This window comes from Ascaphus truei, chromosome 20, assembly GCF_040206685.1.
Source record: "Ascaphus truei isolate aAscTru1 chromosome 20, aAscTru1.hap1, whole genome shotgun sequence".
Classification (NCBI taxonomy): Eukaryota; Metazoa; Chordata; class Amphibia; order Anura; family Ascaphidae; genus Ascaphus; species Ascaphus truei.
The window spans coordinates 32,962,853-32,977,314 of record NC_134502.1 but is presented as its reverse complement, the minus strand read 5'-3'; the positions used below and the strand labels follow the sequence as shown (position 1 = coordinate 32,977,314).

Below are 14,462 nucleotides of genomic sequence, written 5' to 3'. Positions count from 1 at the left end.
CCCTCCCCCCCCCCCTGCAGATAAGAAGCAGGGTCAGAGTGGGATAATCTCCTGCATCGCGTTCAGTCCGGCGCAGGATATTTACGCCTGCGGCTCGTACGCTAAAATCCTGGGGCTGTACTCGCAGCATGAAGGGGTCTCCCTGGCAGTTCTGCAGGGGCATCAGGGCGGCGTCACCCACCTCGTGTTCTCACCCGACGGGCACTGCGTCTACTCCGGCGGGCGGAAGGTCAGTAACACGCAGAGAGCTATGAATCTGTCCCTCCCCCCGCAGGGTGACACAGACAGAAGGGAGCTATGAGCCTGTCCCTCCCCCCGCAGGGTGACACAGTGACACAGACAGAAGGGAGCTATGAGCCTGTCCCTCCCCGCAGGGTGACACAGACAGAAGGGAGCTATGAGCCTGTCCCTCCCCCCCGCAGGTGCACAGTGACAAGAGAGGGCTATGATCTGTCCCTCCCCCGCAGGGTGACACAGACAGAAGGGAGCTATGAGCCTGTCCCTCCCCCCGCAGGGTGACACAGTGACACAGACAGAAGGGAGCTATGAATCTGTCCCTCCCCCCGCAGGGTGACACAGACAGAAGGGAGCTATGAGCCTGTCCCTCCCCCCGCAGGGTGACACAGTGACACAGACAGAAGGGAGCTATGAGTCTGTCCCTCCCCCGCAGGGTGACTCAGTGACACAGACAGAAGGGAGCTATGAGCCTGTCCCTCCCCCCGCAGGGTGACACAGTGACACAGACAGAAGGGAGCTATGAGCCTGTCCCTCCCCCCGCAGGGTGACACAGACCAGAAGGGAGCTATGAGCCTGTCCCTCCCCCCGCAGGGTGACACAGTGACACAGACAGAAGGGAGCTATGAGTCTGTCCCTCCCCCTGCAGGGTGACACAGTGACACAGACAGAAGGGAGCTATGAGCCTGTCCCTCCCCCGCAGGGTGACACAGACAGAAGGGAGCTATGAGTCTGTCCCTCCCCCCGCAGGGTGACACAGTGACACAGACAGAAGGGAGCTATGAGCTGTCCCTCCCCCCGCAAGGTGACACAGACAGAAGGGAGCTATGAGCCTGTCCCTCCCCCCGCAGAGTGACACAGACAGAAGGGAGCTATGAGACTGTTCCTCCCCCCGCAGGGTGACACAGTGACAGACAGAAGGGAGCTATGAGTCTGTCCCTCCCCCCGCAGGGTGATACAGACAGAAGGGAGCTATGAGTCTGTCCCTCCCCCCACAGGGTGACAGTGACACAGACAGAAGGGAGCTATGAGCCTGTCCCTCCCCCCGCAGGGTGACACTGTGACACAGACAGAAGGGAGCTATGAGCCTGTCCCTCCCCCCGCAGGGTGACACAGTGACACAGACAGAAGGGAGCTATGAGCCTGTCCCTCCCCGCAGGGTGACACAGACAGAAGGGAGCTATGAGACTGTCCCTCCCCCCGCAGGGTGACACAGTCAGAAGGGAGCTATGAGTCTGTCCTTCCCCCCGCAGGGTGACACAGTGACACAGACAGAAGGGAGCTATGAGCCTGTCCCTCCCCCCGCAGGGTGACAGACAGAAGGGAGCTATGAGTCTGTCCCTCCCCCCGCAGGGTGACACAGTGACACAGACAGAAGGGAGCTATGAGTCTGTCCCTCCCCCGCAGGGTGACACAGTGACACAGACAGAAGGGAGCTATGAGTCTGTCCCTCCCCCCGCAGGGTGACACAGTGACACAGACAGAAGGGAGCTATGAGCCTGTCCCTCCCCCCGCAGGGTGACAGTGACACAGACAGAAGGGAGCTATGAGACTGTCCCTCCCCCCGCAGGGTGACACGGTGACACAGACAGAAGGGAGCTATGAGCCTGTCCCTCCCCCCGCAGGGTGATACAGACAGAAGGGAGCTATGAGCCTGTCCCTCCCCCCGCAGGGTGACACAGTGACACAGACAGAAGGGAGCTATGAGCCTGTCCCTCCCCCCGCAGGGTGACAGTGACACAGACAGAAGGGAGCTATGAGTCTGTCCCTCCCCCCGCAGGGTGACACAGTGACACAGACAGAAGGGAGCTATGAGACTGTCCCTCCCCCCGCAGGGTGACACGGTGACACAGACAGAAGGGAGCTATGAGTCTGTCCCTCCCCCCGCAGGGTGATACAGACAGAAGGGAGCTATGAGTCTGTCCCTCCCCCCCACAGGGTGACAGTGACACAGACAGAAGGGAGCTATGAGTCTGTCCCTCCCCCCGCAGGGTGACACAGTGACACAGACAGAAGGGAGCTATGAGACTGTCCCTCCCCCCGCAGGGTGACACAGTGACACAGACAGAAGGGAGCTATGAGTGTCCCACCCCCCGCAGGGTGACACAGTGACACAGACAGAAGGGAGCTATGAGACTGTCCCTCCCCCCGCAGGGTGACACAGTGACACAGACAGAAGGGAGCTATGAGCCTGTCCCTCCCCCTGCAGGGTGACACAGTGACACAGACAGAAGGGAGCTATGAGTCTGTCCCTCCCCCCGCAGGGTGACACAGACAGAAGGGAGCTATGAGCCTGTCCCTCCCCCGCAGGGTGACACAGTGACACAGACAGAAGGGAGCTATGAGTCTGTCCCTCCCCCTGCAGGGTGACACAGTGACACAGACAGAAGGGAGCTATGAGTCTGTCCCTCCCCCGCAGGGTGACACAGTGACACAGACAGAAGGGAGCTATGAGCCTGTCCCTCCCACCGCAGGGTGACACAGTGACACAGACAGAAGGGAGCTATGAGACTGTCCCTCCCCCCGCAGGGTGACACAGACAGAAGGGAGCTATGAGCCTGTCCCTCCCCCGCAGGGTGACACAGTGACTGTCTCCTCAGGACCCTGAGATCCTGTGCTGGGACATCCGTCACCCCGGGAGGGTGCTGTCCTCCATGAGACGCAGCGTCACCACAAACCAGAGGATTTACTTTGACATGGAGACGTGAGGCTTTAGTTTCTCATTCCCCTCTCCCCCGCCACCTCTCAATCCTCTCTCCTCCCTCATCCCCCCTCTCCCCCGCCACCTCTCAATCCTCTCTCCTCCCTCATCCCCCCTCTCCCCCCGCCACCTCTCAATCCTCTCTCCTCCCTCATCCCCCCTCTCCCCCCCGCCACCTCTCAATCCTCTCTCCTCCCTCATCCCCCCTCTCCCCCCCGCCACCTCTCAATCCTCTCTCCTCCCTCATCCCCCCTCTCCCCCCGCCACCTCTCAATCCTCTCTCCTCCCTCATCCCCCCTCTCCCCCCCGCCACCTCTCAATCCTCTCTCCTCCCTCATCCCCCCTCTCCCCCCCGCCACCTCTCAATCCTCTCTCCTCCCTCATCCCCCCCGCCACCTCTCAATCCTCTCTCCTCCCTCATTCCCCCTCCCCCCGCCACCTCTCAATCCTCTCTCCTCCCTCATCCCCCCTCTCCCCCCCCCCCCCCCGCCACCTCTCAATCCTCTCTCCTCCCTCATCCCCCCTCTCCCCCCGCCACCTCTCAATCCTCTCTCCTCCCTCATCCCCCCTCTCCCCCCCGCCACCTCTCAATCCTCTCTCCTCCCTCATCCCCCCCCGCCACCTCTCAATCCTCTCTCCTCCCTCATTCCCCCTCCCCCCCGCCACCTCTCAATCCTCTCTCCTCCCTCATCCCCCCTCTCCCCCCCCCCCCCCGCCACCTCTCAATCCTCTCTCCTCCCTCATCCCCCCTCTCACCCCCCGCCACCTCTCAATCCTCTCTCCTCCCTCATCCCCCCTCTCCCCCCGCCACCTCTCAATCCTCTCTCCTCCCTCATTCCCCCTCCCCCCCGCCACCTCTCAATCCTCTCTCCTCCCTCATCCCCCCTCTCCCCCCCCCCCGCCACCTCTCAATCCTCTCTCCTCCCTCATCCCCCCTCTCACCCCCCCGCCACCTCTCAATCCTCTCTCCTCCCTCATTCCCCCTCTCCCCCCCGCCACCTCTCAATCCTCTCTCCTCCCTCATCCCCCTCTCCCCCCCGCCACCTCTCAATCCTCTCTCCTCCCTCATTCCCCCTCCCCCCCGCCACCTCTCAATCCTCTCTCCTCCCTCATCCCCCCTCTCCCCCCCCCCGCCACCTCTCAATCCTCTCTCCTCCCTCATCCCCCCTCTCACCCCCCCGCCACCTCTCAATCCTCTCTCCTCCCTCATCCCCCCTCTCACCCCCCCAGCCACCTCTCAATCCTCTCTCCTCCCTCATCCCCCCTCTCCCCCCCGCCACCTCTCAATCCTCTCTCCTCCCTCATTCCCCCTCCCCCCCGTCACCTCTCAATCCTCTCTCCTCCCTCATCCCCCCTCTCCCCCCCCCCCCCCCCGCCACCTCTCAATCCTCTCTCCTCCCTCATCCCCCCTCTCACCCCCCCGCCACCTCTCAATCCTCTCTCCTCCCTCATTCCCCCCTCCCCCCGCCACCTCTCAATCCTCTCTCCTCCCTCATCCCCCCTCTCCCCCCCGCCACCTCTCAATCCTCTCTCCTCCCTCATTCCCCCTCCCCCCGCCACCTCTCAATCCTCTCTCCTCCCTCATCCCCCCTCTCCCCCCCCGCCACCTCTCAATCCTCTCTCCTCCTTCATCCCCCCTCTCCCCCCCCCGCCACCTCTCAATCCTCTCTCCTCCCTGTCCCCCCTCCCCCCCGCCACCTCTCAATCCTCTCTCCTCCCTCATTCCCCCCTCCCCCCCGCCACCTCTCAATCCTCCCTCATCCCCCCTCTCCCCCCGCCACCTCTCAATCCTCTCTCCTCCCCTCTCCCCCCCCTCCACCTCTCAGTCCTCTCTCCTACCCTCTCCCCCCCTCCACCTCTCAATCTCCTCTCCCCCCCGCCACCTCTCAATCCTCCCTCTCCCCCCATCTCCCCCCCCCTCTACCTCTCAATCCTCTCCTCCCCTCTCCCTCCCCCCCCCCCGCCACCTCAATCCTCTCCTCCCCTCTCTCCCCCCCCCCCCGCCACCTCTCAATCCTCTCTCCTCCCCTCGCCCCCTCTCCCCCGCCACGTCTCAATCCCCTCTCCCCCCGCCACCTCTCAATCCCCTCTCCCCCCCCGCCACCTCTCAATCCCCTCTCCCCGCCCTCCTCCTTCCTCCTCACACTACCTCTTCCTCCCCAGCGCTGGACGGTTCCTGCTGAGCGGTGACACTCAGGGCTTGGTGACAGTCTGGGACACCCTGTCCCCTCCAGGTGACGCTCCCCTGCTCCCCGTGCTCCAGTTCCAAGCGCAGAGTGACTGCGTCAATGGGATTAGGTGAGTCCCACAGAAGGGGCGTTACGTGGCTGAGCGCTTTCACTGACGTCTCTCCGGCCTCTCCCTGGGGATTCCTGTACGATAACGGGGGGCTCGCTTCTCTCCGCAGCCTGCACCCCTCGCTCCCGCTCCTCGCCTCGGCGTCTGGGCAGCGGAAGATTGCGGAACCGGCGGAGAGCGGCGACGAGATGACGGACGCCGAGATGTCGCCGCGCCGCGTCTCCGGAGAGTGCTCCCTGCAGCTGTGGTGGTGCGGGAGTGACGCCAAGTAGAGAGAGGCATGCTGGGAAATACATGCGCCATGACATGTATACACAGCACAGGTACAGCGCGGGCAGCGGCAGCCTCCCCCTCACACACTACTACACCATGTATACACAGCACAGGTACAGCGCGGGCAGCGGCAGCCTCCCCCTCACACACACTACTACACCATGTATACACAGCACAGGTACAGCGCGGGCTGTGCCAGTCTCCCCCTCACACACACTACTACACCATGTCTACACAGCACAGGTACAGCGCGGGCAGTGCCAGCCTCCCCCTCACACACACTACTACACCATGTATACACAGCACAGGTACAGCGCGGGCAGTGCCAGCCTCCCCCTCACACACACTACTACACCATGTATACACAGCACAGGTACAGCGCGGGCAGCGGCAGTGCCAGCCTCCCCCTCACACACACTACTACACCATGTGTACACAGCACAGGTACAGCGCGGGCAGTGCCAGCCTCCCCCTCACACACACTACTACACCATGTATACACAGCACAGGTACAGCGCAGGCAGCGGCAGTGCCAGCCTCCCCCTCACACACACTACTACACCATGTATACACAGCACAGGTACAGCGCAGGCAGCGGCAGTGCCAGCCTCCCCCTCACACACACTACTACACCATGTATACACAGCACAGGTACAGCGCGGGCAGCGGCAGTGCCAGCCTCCCCCTCACACACACTACTACACCATGTATACACAGCACAGGTACAGCGCGGGCAGTGCCAGCCTCCCCCTCACACACACTACTACACCATGTATACACAGCACAGGTACAGCGCGGGCAGTGCCAGCCTCCCCCTCACACACACTACTACACCATGTATACACAGCACAGGTACAGCGCGGGCAGCGGCAGTGCCAGCCTCCCCCTCACACACACTACTACACCATGTATACACAGCACAGGTACAGCGCGGGCAGCGGGAGTGCCAGCCTCCCCCTCACACACTACTACACCATGTATACACAGCACAGGTACAGCGCGGGCAGTGCCAGCCTCCCCCTCACACACACTACTACACCATGTATACACAGCACAGGTACAGCGCGGGCAGCGGCAGTGCCAGCCTCCCCCTCACACACACTACTACACCATGTATACACAGCACAGGTACAGCGCGGGCAGTGCCAGCCTCCCCCTCACACACATTACTACACCATGTATACACAGCACAGGTACAGCGCGGGCAGTGCCAGCCTCCCCCACACACACTACTACACCATGTATACACAGCACAGGTACAGCGCGGGCAGCGGCAGTGCCAGCCTCCCCCTCACACACACTACTACACCATGTAGGCACAGCGCGGGCAGTGCCAGCCTCCCCCTCACACACACTACTACACCATGTATACACAGCACAGGTACAGCGCGGGCAGCGGCAGTGCCAGCCTCCCCCTCACACACACTACTACACCATGTATACACAGCACAGGTACAGCGCGGGCAGCGGCAGTGCCAGCCTCTCCCTCACACACACACACTACTACACCATGTATACACAGCACAGGTACAGCGCGGGCAGTGCCAGCCTCCCCCTCACACACACTACTACACAATGTATACACAGCACAGGTACAGCGCGGGCAGCGGCAGTGCCAGCCTCCCCCTCACACACACTACTACACCATGTATACACAGCACAGGTACAGCGCGGGCAGTGCCAGCATCCCCCTCACACACACTACTACACCATGTATACACAGCACAGGTACAGCACGGGCAGCGGCAGCCTCCCCCTCACACACACTACTACACCATGTATACACAGCACAGGTACAGCGCGGGCAGCGGCAGTGCCAGCCTCCCCCTCACACACACTACTACACCATGTATACACAGCACAGGTACAGCGCGGGCAGCGGCAGCCTCCCCCTCACACACACTACTACACCATGTATACACAGCACAGGTACAGCGCGGGCAGCGGCAGTGCCAGCCTCCCCCTCACACACACTACTACACCATGTATACACAGCACAGGTACAACGCGGGCAGTGCCAGCCTCCCCCTCACACACACTACTACACCATGTATACACAGCACAGGTACAGCGCGGGCAGTGCCAGCCTCCCCCTCACACACACTACTACACCATGTATACACAGCACAGGTACAGCGCGGGCAGCGGCAGTGCCAGCCTCCCCCTCACACACACTACTACACCATGTATACACAGCACAGGTACAGCGCGGGCCGTGCCAGCCTCCCCCTCACACACACTACTACACCATGTATACACAGCACAGGTACAGCGCGGGCAGCGGCAGTGCCAGCCTCCCCCTCACACACTACTACACCATGTATACACAGCACAGGTACAGCGCGGGCAGCGGCAGTGCCAGCCCCCCCTCACACACACTACTACACCATGTATACACAGCACAGGTACAGCACGGGCAGCGGCAGTGCCAGCCTCCCCTCACACACACTACTACACCATGTATACACAGCACAGGTACAGCGTGGGCAGCGGTAGTGCCAGCCTCCCCCTCACACACACTACTACACCATGTATACACAGCACAGGTACAGCGCGGGCAGCGGCAGTGCCAGCCTCCCCCTCACACACACTACTACACCATGTGTACACAGCACAGGTACAGCGCGGGCAGCGGCAGTGCCAGCCTCCCCTCACACACACTACTACACCATGTATACACAGCACAGGTACAGCGCGGGCAGTGCCAGCCTCCCCCTCACACACACTACTACACCATGTATACACAGCACAGGTACAGTGCGGGCAGCGGCAGTACCAGCCTCCCCCTCACACACACTACTACACCATGTATACACAGCACAGGTACAGTGCGGGCAGCGGCAGTACCAGCCTCCCCCTCACACACACTACTACACCATGTATACACAGCACAGGTACAGCGCGGGCAGCGGCAGTGCCAGCCTCCCCCTCACACACACTACTACACCATGTATACACAGCACAGGTACAGCGCGGGCAGTGCCAGCCTCCCCCTCACACACACTACTACACCATGTATACACAGCACAGGTACAGCGCAGGCAGCGGCAGTGCCAGCCTCCCCTCACACACACTACTACACCATGTATACACAGCACAGGTACAGCGCGGGGAGCACCAGCCTCCCCCTCACACACACTACTACACCATGTATACACAGCACAGGTACAGCGCGGGCAGTGCCAGCCCCCCCCCCCCCCCTCACACACACTACTACACCATGTGTACACAGCGCGGGCAGCGGCAGTGCCAGCCTCCCCCTCACACACACTACTACACCATGTGTACACAGCACAGGTACAGCGCGGGCAGCGGCAGTGCCAGCCTCCCCCTCACACACACTACTACACCATGTATACACAGCACAGGTACAGCGCGGGCAGCGGCAGTGCCAGCCTCCCCCTCACACACACTACTACACCATGTATACACAGCACAGGTACAGCGCAGGCAGTGCCAGCCTCCCCCTCACACACACTACTACACCATGTATACACAGCACAGGTACAGCGCGGGCAGCGGCAGTGCCAGCCTCCCCCTCACACACACTACTACACCATGTGTACACAGCACAGGTACAGCGCGGGCAGCGGCAGTGCCAGCCCCCCCTCACACACACTACTACACCATGTATACACAGCACAGGTACAGCGCGGGCAGTGCCAGCCTCCCCCTCACACACACTACTACACCATGTATACACAGCACAGGTACAGCGCGGGCAGTGCCAGCCTCCCCCTCACACACACTACTACACCATGTATACTCAGCACAGGTACAGCGCAGGCAGCGCCAGTCTCCCCCTCACACACACTACTACACCATGTATACACAGCATAGGTACAGCGCGGGCAGTGCCAGCCTCCCCCTCACACACACTACTACACCATGTATACACAGCACAGGTACAGCGCGGGCAGCGGCAGTGCCAGCCTCCCCCTCACACACACTACTACACCATGTATACACAGCACAGGTACAGCGCGGGCAGTGCCAGCCTCCCCCTCACACACACTACTACACCATGTATACACAGCACAGGTACAGCGCGGGCAGCGGAAGTGCCAGCCTCCCCCTCACACACACTACTACACCATGTATACACAGCACAGGTACAGCACTGGCAGTGCCAGCCTCCCCCTCACACACACTACTACACCATGTATACACAGCACAGGTACAGCGCGGGCAGCGGCAGTGCCAGCCTCCCCCTCACACACACTCCTACACCATGTATACACAGCACAGGTACAGCGCGGGCAGCGGCAGTGCCAGCCTCCCCCTCACACACTACTACACCATGTATACACAGCACAGGTACAGCGCGGGCAGCGGCAGTGCCAGGCTCCCCCTCACACACACTACTACACCATGTATACACAGCACAGGTACAGCGTGGGCAGCGGCAGTGCCAGCCTCCCCCTCACACACACTACTACACCATGTATACACAGCGCGGGCAGCGGCAGTGCCAGCCTCCCCCTCACACACACTACTACACCATGTATACACAGCACAGGTACAGCACGGGCAGTGCCAGCCTCCCCCCCCACACACACTTCTACACCATGTATGCACAGCACAGGTACAGCACGGGCAGTGCCAGCCTCCCCCCCCACACACACTTCTACACCATGTATGCACAGGTACAGCGCGGGCAGTGCCAGCCTCCCCCTCACACACTACTACACCATGTATACACAGCGCGGGCAGTGCCAGCCTCCCCTCACACACTACTACACCATGTATACACAGCACAGGTACAGCGCGGGCAGCGGCAGTGCCAGCCTCCCCCTCACACACACTACTACACCATGTATACACAGCACAGGTACAGCGTGGGCAGCGGCAGTGCCAGCCTCCCCCTCACACACACTACTACACCATGTATACACAGCGCGGGCAGCGGCAGTGCCAGCCTCCCCCTCACACACACTACTACACCATGTATACACAGCACAGGTACAGCACGGGCAGTGCCAGCCTCCCCCCCCACACACACTTCTACACCATGTATGCACAGGTACAGCGCGGGCAGTGCCAGCCTCCCCCTCACACACACTCCTACACCATGTATACACAGCACAGGTACAGCGCGGGCAGTGCCAGCCTCCCCCTCACACACTACTACACCATGTATACACAGCGCGGGCAGTGCCAGCATCCCCCTCACACACACTACTACACCATGTATACACAGCACAGGTACAGCGCGGGCAGCGGCAGTGCCAGCCTCCCGCTCACACACACTACTACACCATGTATACACAGCACAGGTACAGCGCGGGCAGTGCCAGCCTCCCCCTCACACACACTACTACACCATGTATACACAGCACAGGTACAGCGTGGGCAGTGCCAGCGTCCCCCTCACACACACTACTACACCATGTATACACAGCACAGGTACAGCTCGGGCAGCGGCAGTGCCAGCCTCCCCCTCACACACACTACTACACCATGTATACACAGCACAGGTACAGCGCGGGCAGTGCCAGCCTCCCCTCACACACTACTACACCATGTATACACAGCACAGGTACAGCGCGGGCAGCGGCAGTGCCAGCCTCCCCCTCACACACTACTACACCATGTATACACAGCACAGGTACAGCGCGGGCAGCGGCAGTGCTAGCCTCCCCCTCACACACACTACTACACCATGTATACACAGCACAGGTACAGCGCGGGCAGCGGCAGTGCTAGCCTCCCCTCACACACACTACTACACCATGTATACACAGCACAGGTACAGCGCGGGCAGTGCCAGCCTCCCCCTCACACACACTACACACCATGTATACACAGCACAGGTACAGCGCGGGCAGCGGCAGTGCTAGCCTCCCCCTCACACACACTACTACACCATGTATACACAGCACAGGTACAGCGCGGGCAGCGGCAGTGCCAGCCTCCCCCTCACACACACTACTACACCATGTATACACAGCACAGGTACAGCGCGGGCAGCGGCAGTGCCAGCCTCCCCCCCACACACACTACTACACCATGTATACACAGCACAGGTACAGCGCGGGCAGTGCCAGCCTCCCCCCTCACACACACTACTACACCATGTATACACAGCACAGGTACAGCGCGGGCAGTGCCAGCCTCCCCCTCACACACACTACTACACCATGTATACACAGCACAGGTACAGCGCAGGCAGCGGCAGTGCCAGCCTCCCCCTCACACACACTACTACACCATGTATACACAGCACAGGTACAGTGCGGGCAGCGGCAGTGCCAGCCTCCCCCTCACACACACTACTACACCATGTATACACAGCACAGGTACAGCGCGGGCAGCGGCAGTGCCATCCTCCCCCTCACACACACTACTACACCATTTATACACAGCACAGGTACAGCGCGGGCAGTGCCAGCCTCCCCCTCACACACACTACTACACCATGTATACACAGCACAGGTACAGCTCGGGCAGCGGCAGTGCCAGCCTCCCCCTCACACACACTACTACACCATGTATACACAGCACAGGTACAGCGCGGGCAGTGCCAGCCTCCCCTCACACACTACTACACCATGTATACACAGCACAGGTACAGCGCGGGCAGCGGCAGTGCTAGCCTCCCCCTCACACACACTACTACACCATGTATACACAGCACAGGTACAGCGCGGGCAGCGGCAGTGCCAGCCTCCCCCTCACACACTACTACACCATGTATACACAGCACAGGTACAGCACGGGCAGTGCCAGCCTCCCCTCACACACTACTACACCATGTATACACAGCACAGGTACAGCGCGGGCAGCGGCAGTGCTAGCCTCCCCCTCACACACACTACTACACCATGTATACACAGCACAGGTACAGCGCGGGCAGCGGCAGTGCTAGCCTCCCCTCACACACACTACTACACCATGTATACACAGCACAGGTACAGCGCGGGCAGTGCCAGCCTCCCCCTCACACACACTACACACCATGTATACACAGCACAGGTACAGCGCGGGCAGTGCCAGCCTCCCCCCTCACACACACTACTACACCATGTATACACAGCACAGGTACAGCGCGGGCAGTGCCAGCCTCCCCCTCACACACACTACTACACCATGTATACACAGCACAGGTACAGCGCAGGCAGCGGCAGTGCCATCCTCCCCCTCACACACACTACTACACCATTTATACACAGCACAGGTACAGCGCGGGCAGTGCCAGCCTCCCCCTCACACACACTACTACACCATGTATACACAGCACAGGTACAGCTCGGGCAGCGGCAGTGCCAGCCTCCCCCTCACACACACTACTACACCATGTATACACAGCACAGGTACAGTGCGGGCAGCGGCAGTGCCAGCCTCCCCCTCACACACACTACTACACCATGTATACACAGCACAGGTACAGCGCGGGCAGCGGCAGTGCCATCCTCCCCCTCACACACACACACTACTACACCATCGGGAGGTATATTCGGTTCCGTTGGGTTCTGGTAGCAGTCGCGCCGGGAGGATTATTACTACACGTCTCCCCACCTCTCCGTTATTACGTGTTTATGTAGTCTGTTATTACGGGGACATGATATTGTATTATTTGGGCGTTACTCCCTGCAGGGACACAGCGGCCTGCTGTAATTGGTGAGTGTGTGTGTATGTGACGTCACTAATACACGCGCTGCTTCTGTATACCTGCGTGCTGCTGCTGGTATATACGTTCTCTCTCTCCGCTGACGTATATATTCATTATCCCCAGCACCGTCGGAAGCGGTTTTACTATATACACGTTAATTACCTGATTTAGGTACTAGTTATTTCAGTATCTGTGCCGGCTTTTTCTTACTCATACAATATATAAAATCAACTAAATTGCTGCCGCTGTATTGTGTCACCGTCCCAGATACGCTGCGGGAGGTGCGTGCTCATTACACGGGTTTTTTCTTCTTCTGCGTAGCGTGTAAAAGTGCGCTAATTTAACGTGAAACGCTAAGATTACTGTGATTGTTTCCGTTCCAAGCGTGTCCACAATCCCCGGCGGAAACGCGCGCCCGGAGACGAGAAGGCCGCCGTCTGATCGCATCATCGATAACGCGCCGAGCCAGGGTCTCCTGCGGCAACGCCCGGAGGCGAGAACGCCGCGGTCTGAGCGCATCGTCGGTTCCGCGCTTATCTTCTGCGCTGGACACCATTTTGTAACTGCGCGATGAGGTCATATTCCAAAGAATATCGCATTAGCAAATGATTATTACACAATCTCCCGGGACAGCGAGGATTGCGCGCAGCGTGAAAACGCAGGGATTGGGCGCGAGATATAAGGGGTCCCGCGTTACACACCAGCATGTCTCTACTTGTATATAGTTACTGTGTATATAGGTGTACGCATACATAATGTAACGGGTCGGTATAGGGAATAAGCTTATTTTGGACGATTTCTACAAGTTCTGATGTGTACATATCATTTTGTAGCTATTTTCATACTTCATATCTCTATAGACAGGTGTATATATTCATGGTCGATATCCGTGTGTAGTATAGATATATACGTGTAGCTTTATCCATACGCACACATACGCTGTACATGGTTAAACAGATGTAAATAAACATTGTTTTTGTATGTATAATAAATGACATTTGTCCAGATAAGCTGCGTTCTCGTCTTTTATTATCTACCCTCCCTTATCTACCCTCCCCTCTCGCACTTTCTCTCCTCTCTCTCGCACTTTCTCCCCCTCTCTCTCGCACTTTCTCCCCGTCTCTCGCACTTTCTCCCCCCCCTATCTCTCTCGCACTTTCTCCCCCCCCTATCTCTCTCGCACTTTCCCCCCCCCCTATCTCTCTCGCACTTTCTCCCCCTCTCTCTCTCTCGCACTTTCTCCCCCCCTCTCTCTCTCTCGCACTTTCTCCCCCTCTCTCGTACTTTCTCCCCTCTCTCGCACTTTCTCCCCCTCTCTCTCTCGCACTTTCTTCCCCTCTCTCT

General features: G+C 59.9%; 1 protein-coding gene across 1 annotated transcript in view; it reads left to right on the top strand.

Annotated features, from left to right (window-relative positions):
* LOC142471193 (telomerase Cajal body protein 1-like) overlaps positions 1-14,128 on the top strand; it is a 25,125-nt gene extending 10,997 nt beyond the window's left edge. Inside the window, exons 2-6 of the mRNA XM_075577980.1 lie at positions 21-229; positions 2,835-2,938; positions 5,099-5,233; positions 5,343-5,556; positions 13,503-14,128. Of these exons, the coding sequence (XP_075434095.1) occupies positions 21-229; positions 2,835-2,938; positions 5,099-5,233; positions 5,343-5,505 (611 nt within the window). The 3' untranslated portion in view covers positions 5,506-5,556; positions 13,503-14,128. The remainder of the gene's footprint in view (positions 1-20; positions 230-2,834; positions 2,939-5,098; positions 5,234-5,342; positions 5,557-13,502) is intronic.
* Positions 14,129-14,462: the final 334 nt, after the last annotated feature.